The sequence below is a fragment of the Atractosteus spatula genome, chromosome 1, assembly GCF_055471065.1.
Source record: "Atractosteus spatula isolate fAtrSpa1 chromosome 1, fAtrSpa1.hap1, whole genome shotgun sequence".
Lineage (NCBI taxonomy): Eukaryota > Metazoa > Chordata > Actinopteri > Semionotiformes > Lepisosteidae > Atractosteus > Atractosteus spatula.
Genome location: NC_142706.1, coordinates 26,204,028 through 26,218,019, shown reverse-complemented (window position 1 = coordinate 26,218,019; position 13,992 = coordinate 26,204,028). Strand labels below are relative to the sequence as shown.

Here is a 13,992-nt window from a genome sequence, read left to right as displayed (position 1 = left end):
AAAAAATACACACCAGTATTCCATTTCTCCCTAAACATTGTAAGCTTCGAAGTCTTTAACTAACGTGATACCGGAGTCAACAAGCATACTTTTAGAATTTGATTAAAAGGGAATATAATATGGAATCGCGTATCTCAAGAAATTAATAACGATATAATTATATTCATGTTGCAAAAGAACTGCAACGGACATAAAAACTCCCTTGCTTTTAACAGAGCGTTCCATAATTTCTAACTACGAAAATGCCAGGTGAAAGGATTTGTAAACATATTTTGTTAAAGCAAGTCAGTTTTTTCTGCAACACATAAAATACATTTTTCCAAGAAAGTTTAGCCTTTGTCACTAATGAAACCACTAAATAAAGACATAAATATAGAAATCTTAAGATTTGTTTTATTTAATGTTGGTAGCAGGATGAACTGTCAGAGTGTATATTTTGTCGCAAAGTTGCTGCAAGATGTTAACAGTGAAAAAGGTATTTAGAAATGAGTTATTTCAAGATGAAAAAGAAAACATACACGAAACATGGTTTCATTACGACCAGAATCGGTCTTGAGATATTTTTAACTTGATTTACAGTATTTGAGAGGTATGTCTTAACACCGATACTACAGTGCTTAAGTACTGCTCACGTATATGTTTCTAGGTTTATATTATGCATTTCATACGGTCAAATTACTTTTGAGCAACTAATAAGAAGCGCGAAACGGTATGCGTTTTACTTTCGTTTTGTGCTGGGAGCCATGGATTGATTAGAGATATCAAGTACATACAAGTCATTTTTTAAATGTTGTAGTTCGTCTTGAAAAAATGTTACGAGTACATCATCTATCAACAATCACACAGGTTCTGTTTCCATATTGCGGATTTTGGTTAGGTATTATCAAATCCAGTGGCGCTGTTAGTTTACTGAGTCCCATGTCACATGGTCTGTGATTGAAACCGGAAAAACCGGTTTAATTCGTCACAGCCAGCACTCTTCAGGTGTGAGGGTCTTCTGCTCAGAATGAAACGCTAAAATGTCTGTGTATATTCTAATGGTAGTGGGGGCAGGGTGTGTGGGAACAGGTTTGGTTGAAATTGCATTGGAGATCTATGTTCTTCACACCTGAAACATTTTCTCTGAAAGCATTTTCTTCGCAGTTTAACCGATCTTGTTACAGCATGTTACAGTTTACTATTATTAACCATATTAATTTTAAGTGCTTAATGTAAAATCTTGTAAAAATATATTTTCATTGTTCAAATATACATTAAGTCTGACTATCATATAATAAGTTAAATACAAAACTAAAGAAAAAATAGGGTTAAATATAATTCAAAATATTTTGCTAACAATGTTAACTGTTTATGAATAATAAAATGTATTAACTAAGGAGTAGGATGGCACAGTTGTTAGTATGTTTTTTGTTTTGTTTCTTTTTCATAAATACAACAGTAGTACCTGATGTCTCAGTGGCTTTCAAAATTAAATTATTTCTCCCTAAACATTTTAAGCATCGAAGTCTTTAACTAACGCGATACCGGAGTCAACAAGCATACTTTTAGAATTTGATTAAAAGGGAATATAATATGGAATCGCGTATCTCCAGAATTTAAAGACCAGACAATCGCAAACTCGTTTTCAATAAAATTATTTTATTCATTCAGCAGTTTGTGAGAGGGACATCCAGCAGGGAGAGACACACACACCGGTTTTCATTGACAACATTGTTTTTTTTTCAATTCCTCTTGTCTAACAGGAATGTTTTGTTTGTGGACAGACTGTTAGACAAGAGGAAATTTGTCTAACAAATTAAAAAACTCCATCCCGGCCTCTCAGTTCACCACCGCGCAGGACTCTGTTGATGCTGTCCCCGCCGGCTATCTCCCCCCAGGAAGCACAGCGGAATTCACAGATGCCAGTGGGACGAATAATTCTCCCAGATGTCCAACTGCTACCCATCACCCAGGAGATGGAGGGGGGGTTGTACTTGCAGTGCATCGGCATAGACGGGAAAGCAAGAGCCGACCGCTACGCCGCCCTCGTGTTTCGAAATCTTGTGACTTTTGAAATTTACTGGGGGTGGACCACGTCTGTAAATTTCGATGGGTCCAGAGGCAAAAGTGCCTTGCCTTGCAATCTCCGGGAAACCATTAGTACGATGGTGAATCGGAGATTCTCAACCCTTGCTGCGTACGACTGGAAAAGAATTCGTGATCGGATCAACGAAATGCTTCGTAGGAGGAGGCGGCTTTTTCCTCTTGTCTAACAGTCTGTCCACAAACAAAACATTCCTGTTAGACAAGAGGAATTGAAAAAAAAACAATGTTGTCAATGAAAACCGGTGTGTGTCTCTCCCTGCTGGATGTCCCTCTCACAAACTGCTGAATGAATAAAATAATTTTATTGAAAACGAGTTTGCGATTGTCTGGTCTTTAAATTCTGGAGATACGCGATTCCATATTATATTCCCTTTTAATCAAATTCTAAAAGTATGCTTGTTGACTCCGGTATCGCGTTAGTTAAAGACTTCGATGCTTAAAATGTTTAGGGAGAAATGGAATACTGGTGTGTATGTTTTCTTTAAAGTACCGAGACCAGCCATATACTGTATGTTTAAGTTCCAAAATTAATATCGTTTATGGGCTTCACACGCGTTGCAGTATGCTCAGGCACTAAGTAAAAGGAGATGCTTCGTATTGCTTGACTAATTTTAAAAACTAAGTTATAAATGCAGGCGCTGCTCTGGTGCGTCGGCTCCTACACAGTGCCTGTCTGCTGTAAGCGTTACAATATACATACCCAACACTGCTTGTACCCATCTGTCATGCAAATAAAACACCTTGAATTGAATTGAATTGAGGGGAGAAGGGGGGGATACTAAAGCCAATACTGGCTCAATGGGCTTTGACGTGCTAATGCGTTGGTTTAACAGTCCGGGTGTGGCAGGCTTCCAATGTCAACTCGACTCGATTGGAAGACAATGAACGTATTTTAGCCCTAAATGAATTAATAGCAAACATGGTTTACATAAAATACATTTTTCCAAGAAAGTTTATAATAATACGATCTATAGTTGAAATCTGAGCCTACTTTAAAAATAAAGGAAAAGCATTTTCAGAGAGCAATCACGCTGTGTTTATGTAGAAAAAGCGATTAGGTTTATGAGCAATCTAATTACCTAATCGCTTAAAACGCTATATAAAATAAAGTTTATTTAGAGATGAATGATCAGTGTGGTAGTTTAAATAATGTGAGTCAGGAAACTAACACAGCGCCACCGGATTTAATAACGCAATAAAAACGCTATAAAATAATGTGACACAGTACAGCACAGTACAATAATACTGACCATGACTTTAGAAGCATAAATTACCTTACACTCAATTTAAACACAAGCTATCTTTCTGTATGAACCTCTAAGCTGGTTCATACAGAAAATGTAGAAATGCATTAGCCTGATTATGATTAAAAACACATAATTAAACACGCGTTTGCGATTTAAATCAGAACACGATTTAAATCAATATAAATGTTTATATTGTAACGCATACTGTCCAGCCTCCATTTCTCTATAAAAATTTACTGTTGCACACACACACACAATAGAAGCAGGAACCGCTGTCAGAAGGGAAGATATGTTCAAAATATCGCAAATATCGATCATGTTGTGATATTTTGAAATATAAAAGTCAACTGATTGTCCATAATATCGCTTACCTATTTTTTCGAAGAAATGTTTGTTAAAATAAAAGTCCAGCACCAGCTGGATTCGAACACACAACCTGCCAGTTGGTAGTCACGCACCTAGACCAGTAGGCTACAAGAGAGCTCACATGATCAGGCAGGCGAAACAGCCCTACACAGCCCTGCCGCAGTACACGGATATAATCATACCGTTATTAAATTCTTGAGATACGCGATTCCATATTATATTCCCTTTTAATCAAATTCTAAAAGTATGCTTGTTGACTCCGGTATCACGTTAGTTAAAGACTTCGAAGCTTACAATGTTTAGGGAGAAATGGAATACCGGTGTGTATTTTTTTCTTTAAAGTACCAAGACCAGCTATATACTGTATGTTTACGTTCCAAAATTAATATCGTTTATGGCCTTCACACGCGTTACAGTATGCTCCTATTCTTTTTATGCTCAGCTACTAAGATTTCCCTTCAGTGGTAAAATTCAATATCTACAACGGGCACAGTAAAGACGTTTACAGTAAGTCTTTCTACGACAGACCAACGGACCACGAGTGCCCCTGTCGGTCAACCAATCACGCACCGCGGTATCCCGTGTCATCATACCTGCGGTATCTGTACCGCGGTGTCTGTACCGCGCACTTTGAATGGCTGCATCTGTAGGTCATCTTGAAGCACGACCTTGTCAGATCTCTCAAAGTGAAAATACTAGATGCTGCCATCTGTGGGTTGAGACAGTTAAATAAGATCTGTTCTATGAATGAAAATACAAAATTCTAATATATAGACTGTATAAGTCTCTTTATTTCGGCACTTTGTCTGGGGCGGTGTGGTGGCTCTGTGGCTAAGGATCTGTGACTGTGGCTGGAAGGTTGCCGGATCGTGTCCTGCAGCCCAGTAGAGGAATCCTACTCCATTGGGCCCCTGAGCAAGGCCCTTAACCCCAACTGCTCCAGGGGCGCCGTATAAATGCCTGACCCTGCGCTCTGACCCCAAGCCTCTTTCTCTGTCTGTGTGTCTATGTGTCTCACGGAGAGCAAGTTGGGGTATGTGAAAAGATAAATTCCTAATACAAGAAATTGTATATGGCTAATAAAAGTGATCTTATCAGCAGTAGCCCCTATAGTGAAGAAGGAGAAATTTTACATGTGATCAGGCACAGTGTAATAAAAAGAGCTGTGTGAGTGAATCTTCATGATTGGCATGTTTTAACGTGATCAACATTTCAGCAACATCCAGGCATCAGTTGTCCAGTTCTCATGATTTAAGACTAATAAGTTACAAGTCCAAAAATGGAAACCTTTATGTGCCAGCTGAGTTAGGAGTTACCTGAAGTAGTTTAAATGTATAGCAGGATGAAGACAGAGTTTGATCTCCTATTCCTGTATTCTACAAATATATAAAGTGGTCTATTACAGCTACTGTATACCAAGACCAAGTTTAGGGTACTTAGCATGTACTTGGTTATGATCAGGAGTGTAAAGTAATAAAGTAGAAATACATTGTTTCACTTCTAGTACCTTTTCTAACATTTGTACTTTACGTTAGTAATTTGTAGATGCTTTTACTGTTTTTTAATGTTGGTTTAAAAGAGACAGTTTTTGCTCTACTGTATTTACTGTGCTGTACTGTATGTACTCTACTTCAGCACTCCACTATATGTACTGTGGTTGGTTTGGTTGATTTTTTTTAATTTATGACCAATCCTCAAATACAACGATAGTTCCAAAAAGGAAGACAAAAGTACAGTACTATGTGAGTCACATTGAAAATAACAAGGCACAACAAAGATCAGCCATGGCCTTACCTCAAAGACCTCTTTAAAATGAAAGAGCAGTGGAAGGACCAGCATAAATCAACTCAACATCAGATTTAAATAAATGTGCTGATATCTGCGTAAGCCTATTTTAGCTCTAATAATTTGGTATATTATAATTTTTATCCATCTATTTTCTAACCAGTTCATCCAATCTAGTGTCATAGGGGAGCTGGAGTTTATCCCTGCAAGAAATGGGCACAATGCCCCTGTTTGGGACACCAGTCAATTACAGCGTACACACATGTAACTAACCTACTAGTATGTTTTGGGCTATGAACAGAAACTGGATTACCCAGAGAAAACCCACATGAACACGGGAAGAATGTACAAACTCCATGCGGATAAGCACCATAGGTCTGGAATTGAACCCTGGGCCCCAGTGCTATAAGGCAGCAATGCTAACCACTGTGAGGCAGCCGAATGCAAGAAAACAAATGTGATTTGTGCTATACAGTATGAAAAGTAAAATGCATTGCGATTACCGCAGACAGCTGGAGGCATAGGCAGCGCATGAACTTTGAAGTTACATCTCACTACATTGATCCCAACAACATGTAAAGATGTTCTGCTGCACTAGAATGTGGGTATCATAAAGGCTTGGACACTTTTTAAGTACTCCCAGATAGGACATCCTACATTGATCAATCCTACATTGATCCTGTACTTGTTTAAAAAAATGCCATGAATTGATATTCATTAATTTCTTTATAAAGTTTGTGAATATAATTTAAATTTCTGATCTGAGATTGTAATGTGGCCATCTCTGTGTGTAAAATAGAAGTGGTATTGATCAATATAACTGGTGTGAAATTCAGAGTAATGGCAGAATTCCTTGGGCCATTTTTATGTTTTGGTACTTGAGTACGGTTGAGAGATTATATTATTCTACATTTACAATACAAGGACATTTTTGCTTATACCTAGATACACATTTTTCAAAGTACAGAGTACTTTTACTCAGATAACATGTTTGAATGTTTTTTACATCCCTGGTTTTGATAATCATTTCTAAGATATTCATTTTGTTCTAATAACACATAGTAATCACAGAATCTGACAAATATGGTACAATGAGGAAAACATTAATCATAGTACTTTTAATACAGTGTGGACTTTCTTCAAATGCAACAAGTATAAAGAAATTTAGGAACAAGTAAAGGTTTATTCCATGCTGAAAAGAATAGAAAAGAAACAGAACGTTTCGGCTGTAGAGCCTTCAGCTGAAACGTTGTGTTTCTTTTCTTCTCTTTCCAGCATGGAATACACCTTTACTTTTGCCTTTGCAGCCTACACATGCTGACACAGCTACCTCCTTGGACTACTAAAGAAATTTAGGGATCATTTTCAACGAAGCAAAAGTTAAGTTTTTGTAATGAACATTACAATCAACAACAAAATGACAAATCTCAATGTCTTAAAAAATAGATATGGCTGTGTGCTTCACAGTGTTTACATAAACAGTCACTTAAGAATAGAAAATTTAATTTTGACATTTTTCAGTACATCTTCACAACAGTCATTCTGTAATTCTCAAACCTGTTCCTATGGGACTCAAAAGCTTATTGATTTCAGTTTTCTATTTGAGGCCTATTTTTAAATTTACTTTCCGTCTTGAACAATTGAATGTGATTCGTAATTTAAAGGGCCCAGTAGGAACAAAAATCAATTGACAGAGGGGTCCAGGATTGAGAACCACTGTTATAAGTAAACTGTAAACAACAGATGTATCTGCAACATATTTTGGAAGAAACCTAGTCTATGTTCTAAATATTTTCGAAGAGAAGTCACTTCACAAAAATTGTAGATTTTAAGGTCCTTTGTTAGCAAAGGAATAAGGAATGTTTTGAGATATACTAAATGTTACAAATAGTATGGTGGGTGAGCTGGATCGCATCAAGCATTTAACAATCACAAGACACTTCACAGACATTACAACTGTTTTCATTTACCCCTGGAATGCTACTATGCACTTACTGTGCACAAGAAGACACTTTAACTTGTTCAAACCTAAAAATGTTGCATTATATCATCAGGAACTGACAGGAGTTTATATGAAAAAGAAATGACTACAATATTTTTTTCTGTATTAAAAATGGTAAACATTTTATTTTGTAAAACTCTTCTCTTTGACTTTTCCTTTTCTGGTCTGGTATGTCATTGAGCTGACTATGGTTAGTGAAACATTCCTCAGAAGTATTTCTCCCCGTTGATGCTAGCTAGCGAGAGCTAACAACAAATTCAGTTTTAGAAATGAATCAATCTGAGTAACAGCTGAAATTTATAAATTATCTCTATAAATTAGAGATAAATTATAAATTATCTCTTGTACAAAACCTGTGAAGTTTAAAATATGGAATAATCTGCTTGTCCCTTCATGTCTTTTTGTGGCTATGTGAAGTGAATCACCCTAACACTTGGTTGCGTTAATCCACCAAAAATCTTTTATTGCGGTTTTGCAAAAGAGATGGAAAAAGGATCAAATTGGTAAAATACAGTATTGAAAATACTGGAGTATTTTATAAATCCTTTTTACTGAAGTACTGTAAATGCAAATATCTTTGTATAGTGTATAGTTCTTGGATTTGTACAGAATCCACCGAGTTCTTTCATTTTATCTAGGTCAGTGTTCATAAAGTAATTGACAATAAAGGGAAGGTATACAAAGCTCAACCCACCTTTTCACATCATATTCCATGGCATTTAATATATTTTTTCAAGTTGAGATTTGAAGTTTTTTTCAGGTTATTTATAAAATAAGGAGTGCACTACATATTATACTCCTCATTTTGTATGTTTTGAATTGAACACATCCAGCCAAAAAACTTTTTTTTAAGTTTATATTAATTGTTTTTTAAAGGAAATGTGAAAGTTTCTAAAGTCAAATGAAAAATTACAAACAAATCACTTCCCATGGCTTGTAAGCACAAGTCTTTTTTAAAATACTTGACTGAGTTGAAGAAAGTTGATTCCAAAGTTAAAAATACAATTATAAAAACAAATTCTGATAACTCAAATTATTTTTCATATCATGTACATATAAATACAAGTTGCTACAAAACCTTTGGTTTCAATGAGTGCACCATCACTTTATGAACACTTTGAACCTATTTGATCTTTTATTTTAACAAATCAGGAACATTTCACCATCCTTAGTCATAAGAAGTGTTAAGTGTTAAGAACTTGTATACTGTAGATATTTCCACAGACCAAAATTGAAATATTGGCTTTCAACACAAACTGTGTTTTCAGGAAGTGCTACATACATTTTAATAAGGTAAATACTATTTTTGAAGTCTCCACATACTTTACAGGAGGACTTGATAGCAAGTCCTTGTTATGATGCAGATTGTTGACTAGTTTTACACTTGAAAAATTCAGAGTTCGTGAGAAGATAGATAATGCACAAGGCACCTCAATAGAAGACAAGTTTATTGTAAACATTACTGTCACAATTCAGAGGTCAAATTCAATTTTTAAATCCATACATAAGAACAAGATATATTTAATTTCATTCTGCAGTTTTATTTTTATACTTCACCTTCAGATCCTTCCTTCCTTCCTTCCGTTATAAAAATCTCCAACCAAACAGTCACTTTATGTACTAGAGCACTGAAGACTGAAGCACTGAGAAGGCAGGCATTTAACCCTGGTAAGACACATCTATTTAAATCGGGTCTATAAAATGATACACTGTATTTAAAAGTTTAAATCTAACTATAAATACATTTCGGCACACTAAGTAACTCTGCATAAAATACTTTTTTACTTTTTTTTTCTGAACTAAGTACTCTCCTGCAGTAATATAAGAATGTATTTTATCTGCTGATGGTCCATGAAAACCTTTCCTCAAAGGTGATAGAAACCTAGCATTACTATTTTGAGTGAATTATTAGGTTACATTATAGTCACAGGTATATGAGCTCCAGACATTTTTGTAACATAAAGTGCTTTTTGTTGCCTATTAGAGTTTGTAGGTGACAGTGAAATATTTAATCCCATTGGACGTTGGCTCTAAGGACTAAATAACTAAATAAAAAATAAGGTACTGAAATGGAAAAGGTTATTGGTCTCCCTGACAAGTGAAGAGAAAATTATATATCACTGATGTTATTAAACTATTAAAGTCAATATATATGGTATATGTGTTAGTTCAGGACATACAGTCTAAATGGAACACTATCATAATGATTAAAAAATATTAGATAAGAATCTCAGAATTTAAAACATTTTGTATTAGGTAAACAGAAAAGGAACTGGATCTTAATATAGAACTGCCAGATATTTGGTCCATTTTAACATGTGAAACATTTAATGAACTGTACTGTATATCATTCATAAAATTGACCACAAACAGTAATGTACTGCTACACTAGTAAGACATCCATATTGGAACAGTCATTTAGGCTTAATAAGTAGACAGCCTTTAAGGGTTTGCATTTATTTTGTGGGACACTTGCTTTAAATAAGAATGTAAAAAATGTAAAAGGTTGTCGTTATAACACAGGTTTAGCAGTATTACTCCAACCTATATCTTATACATTTTAAAACATTTAAACCTTAGTAAATCAAAAACCTGATATAAAAGATATGAGCCAACCCAAGCTTTTAATGATATCAGAGCCACATAAAGCTGTTTTATTGTCTAATAGACATATGTAGAACTTTTCAAATTTATCATAAGAAAGAAACACATTACAAACTAATTAGCTTTTACTGTCAGAATGAGAAAGCATTAAGAAGAAATTTAAACAATTACACTCATCTTGTTTTGTTTTTTCTTCTCCTAAAGTCATAGATATTGTAAATTAGCTTTGTATTTTTTAATCAATTTGTTGTCTTCACTTTAGAACATTTAAGAGACAGACAATGCCTCTGAAAAGTAATGTTAAAAGTAATGTATCTGTGTATAGTGCTGGGCATTAACATAAGTGATAAGCCATAAGGTTATAAAATAGCTATTAAATATACCAACAACATAGATTTACTATTGAGGGGGATGAAACAACAGAATAAATGAATTAATTCAATAATTAATAAACTTGCATTTGCCTTTTATAAGAATACCTACAATGCCAAAAATCAAATCAAATAAAAAACCTTCACCAATCTCTGAGGAGGATTATAAGAGGTTTCACAGGGTAAAAATAAGAACTGCCAAAATTGTTTATGTGACCCTTTCTTGAAAGAAGTATCCTCCATTCTTGAACCTCAAAGTTTACAAAATTTTCCCCACAGAAGGATATGTGATTTTTTTACTCCCCAGACCCATCCTGGGATCCCTTGAGGAAGATTTCATCTTGGGACAGTTGACTCTCAAAGCACTCGAAATATGTGCTGTTACTGCCTCCACTGCTACTGCCACTACTGCTCAGGAAGGTCCCTACTGCACGACCCTGCCGAGCATGACCCACTGCGTCACTGAATACTTTGTTGATTTGCTCTTCAGATGGCATCCACCAGTCTGGGTTTGAAGCACAGTGCATTCGAATGAACTCTGCAGGAGAAGAAGGAGGAAAGATGTTTCTGTACACCTTAAAGTCATCTTAAAATCCTCATGTACAATACAAAACTGAATTTTAAGTTTTAAAAACTTTTAATATGGATCCATAATAAGGAAAAACATTGAACACCTTGACATTAGGTAGATGCTGTGAGTTTAATGCCTCTATATAAAAAGGTCAAAAACATTGTGAGTCTTGTCTTTACGATGCAGATGTGTAAAACAAATCATCTGAAGACCACAGGAAAAGCGTTATTGATGTTCATTGCTCTAGAAAAGGTCACAAAACCCTGATTTGGTGCTCCACCAATCCACTATCTAACAGGCTATAAATGTAGAAAATTGAAGACCACATTCACTCTAACTAGGAGCAGCTGCTGAAAGCTCTTCAAGGACAAACTGAAAAAATCATCACACAGGTTACAAAGAACCCCAGAGCAACATACAAGGAAATGCAGGCCACTCTCACCTTGGTTAATATGACTGTTCATGACTCATCAATACAAAATGACTGGACAAGAATGTAATGTAATGAGAACAATGCTCTCTGGAAAAACAAGTCAAATGTAGGACTCTTTGGCCTCAATGTGAAACGTTATGTTCGGTGATAATCAAAGTACTTTTGAACAGAAGAAGCTCATCCCAAGGGTAGTGGTGGGAGAGTGATGGTTTAAGGCTGCTTCACAGCCTCAGGTTCTGGATGGCTAGCCATCATTGACATGATCTTGCAGCAAGACAATGATCTTACACATACAAAAAGATCTACAAAATGTTGTGGTTTTCCATGGAAGGCAACCCTGAAAACCAAAATTAATCCAAAATTAAACCACTGTCTACAAATGGAGAAAGTGCAAGACCACAGTACAAGGAGTGGTCGTCCTACCAAATTATCTTCATGCCCAAACAAGAAAATCATGAAGGAAGTTCAAGACTCATCTATCAGAAAACAACTATCGAAGGATAGTAAGAAGAACACCACAGCTCTTCAAAGAAAATGTTGCTACTTGTCTGAAGTTCAACAAAGAGCACATCAGGTTTTCTGGAACAATAAATGTTGAAAGTATCTTGTTCTGAGTCATTTGTTTAATCAGGTTAACTTTATCTTTTATTCGAGTTTAGATTAAAATCTAACAGCATATTTAGGGAGTATTTTGAAATACCTTTGAAACAGTAAAAGTGAAACTTCAGCTTGTTACCTCTGAGGCACGTAACTTTAACAGGGTTAAGAGGGCGTCTCTCAGGGCCTGTTTCCCCTATCTGCACGGATCTCTTCCTCTTTCCCAGCCCACAGGAGTACTTCAGTTCATCTGTAGTGAACACAAAGCGAATGAGGTACCGCAGGAGTCGTCGGCCATCTTTCTTGGAGGAATTCACAGCCTCATCCCATTGCTTATTGGTAATGTAAACGGGATAGTTGCCAAGCAGCTGCTTACTCCCCTGAAAACCAAGACAAAAATCAGATAATTTGATTTTATTGGTAAAACAATAAAGGGTAGATTTGTTCAATTATGACATTTGTTTCAATATATTTAACCAGTTTGGTATAGAACATTTGATTGCTGCAATGACTGCAAAGACTGCAATGATATTTATATTTGCTTATTTTTCCCAAACCAATAACTTGCCAGTGGAAAGACATACTGTAGGCAAGGGCTCCACTGACCATAGCCATTAAGGCTACTTAGGGTGGGATCTATTTTGAGAAGCCTTTTGTTAATTTTTTTAGACAGACACAAATATTTTTTAATGGATTAAAACACACTTGAGGATAGACAAAATAGACCACTATGTGTGATTACATTTTTAATGAATTAGTACTTCCTAAAGCAGAACTTCAAGAGCAAGTTTTTTGTGGAGTTATTCATTGTCTGAACTCCAACTGTAGCCCCCTCCAAAATCAAATGATATACAGTCCCTTTTTTTAGCAATAAAGTTTTCTCAAAACAACAATATCACAGTTTCTACACAATGTATCTTGGAATATAATATACCTTTAATATCTGAAATTACTCATCTAAGTATTTTCTTCAATGATACCGATCTGATATTGAGTACATTAAATTGTTTTTTGTTTGTTTTTTAGCAGACAAATGTCATTCAGTTTACAAATCAGATTTCACTTAACTAACAAATTCAATATTGTCTAATGTGGCTGGTCTAATAATGTGCTTCAGTTTCTGTTCTATTGTGCCAGTCAAGTCAGAATATTATCATTGTTGCTTATGATCAAATGAAATATTAAGTATTCCATCTTTGCTTCTTTGTTGGTTTTTATAGTGGCACTGTGAGACACTAAGATTAGATGATTAAACTCAAAATCATAAACAGAAATGAGCATATACTGAATTTCATTCTACATTCACACAACACATCACATGCACTTAACTCAGGATGTTAAAACCCAAATTATTGTGTAAGGATGCAACATTTGTGTTGTACAGTCATGTTGGAAATACAGTATTTAATAAGTAAAAACAAAACTATAATTACCTGTATAAAAATGTAGAATGTAACACAATCCTTTAATTTCTGCCCCGAATGTCTGTGTTAAAAACCCACACAGGTATTCTGTTACAGCATGGAGCTGCTCTACTGTGTACAAATTATTCTTTTTGGTAATCAGAGAACATCACCAACCATGTGACTGCAACCATTCCCATCCGAAACAGGACTAGCCAATGAATTTAATTCTGTACTGCCTGCTAACAGAGCTAAGAAAATATTATCCTGCTTGATTTTATCTGCCACATTTATACAATATTTATGATGTTTGGAAAGTGAACAGACATGTTGTGAAAGTTAATGGGAATCAATTTCCACATTTTACACATCTGAGAGATCAACAGCTGTGTTTTTCAGACTTAAAAGGTACTGCACAGCTCACCTTCTTAGCTTTTCTCCACTCCATCAAGCATTGGTAATCAAGAAAACAGCACCAACCATGCGACTGCAACTATTCCCATCTGAGTCAGGACTAGCCAATTGTTA

At 35.4% G+C, this 13,992-nt stretch overlaps 1 protein-coding gene across 1 annotated transcript in view; it reads right to left on the bottom strand.

Moving 5' to 3' along the window:
- Nucleotides 1-10,107: 10,107 nt before the first annotated feature.
- bend4 (BEN domain containing 4) overlaps nt 10,108-13,992 on the bottom strand; it is a 72,088-nt gene continuing 68,203 nt past the window's right edge. Inside the window, exons 4-5 of the mRNA XM_088910448.1 lie at nt 12,201-12,441; nt 10,108-10,998 (exon numbers count right to left, since the gene is read on the bottom strand). Of these exons, the coding sequence (XP_088766574.1) occupies nt 10,757-10,998; nt 12,201-12,441 (483 nt within the window). The 3' untranslated portion in view covers nt 10,108-10,756. The remainder of the gene's footprint in view (nt 10,999-12,200; nt 12,442-13,992) is intronic.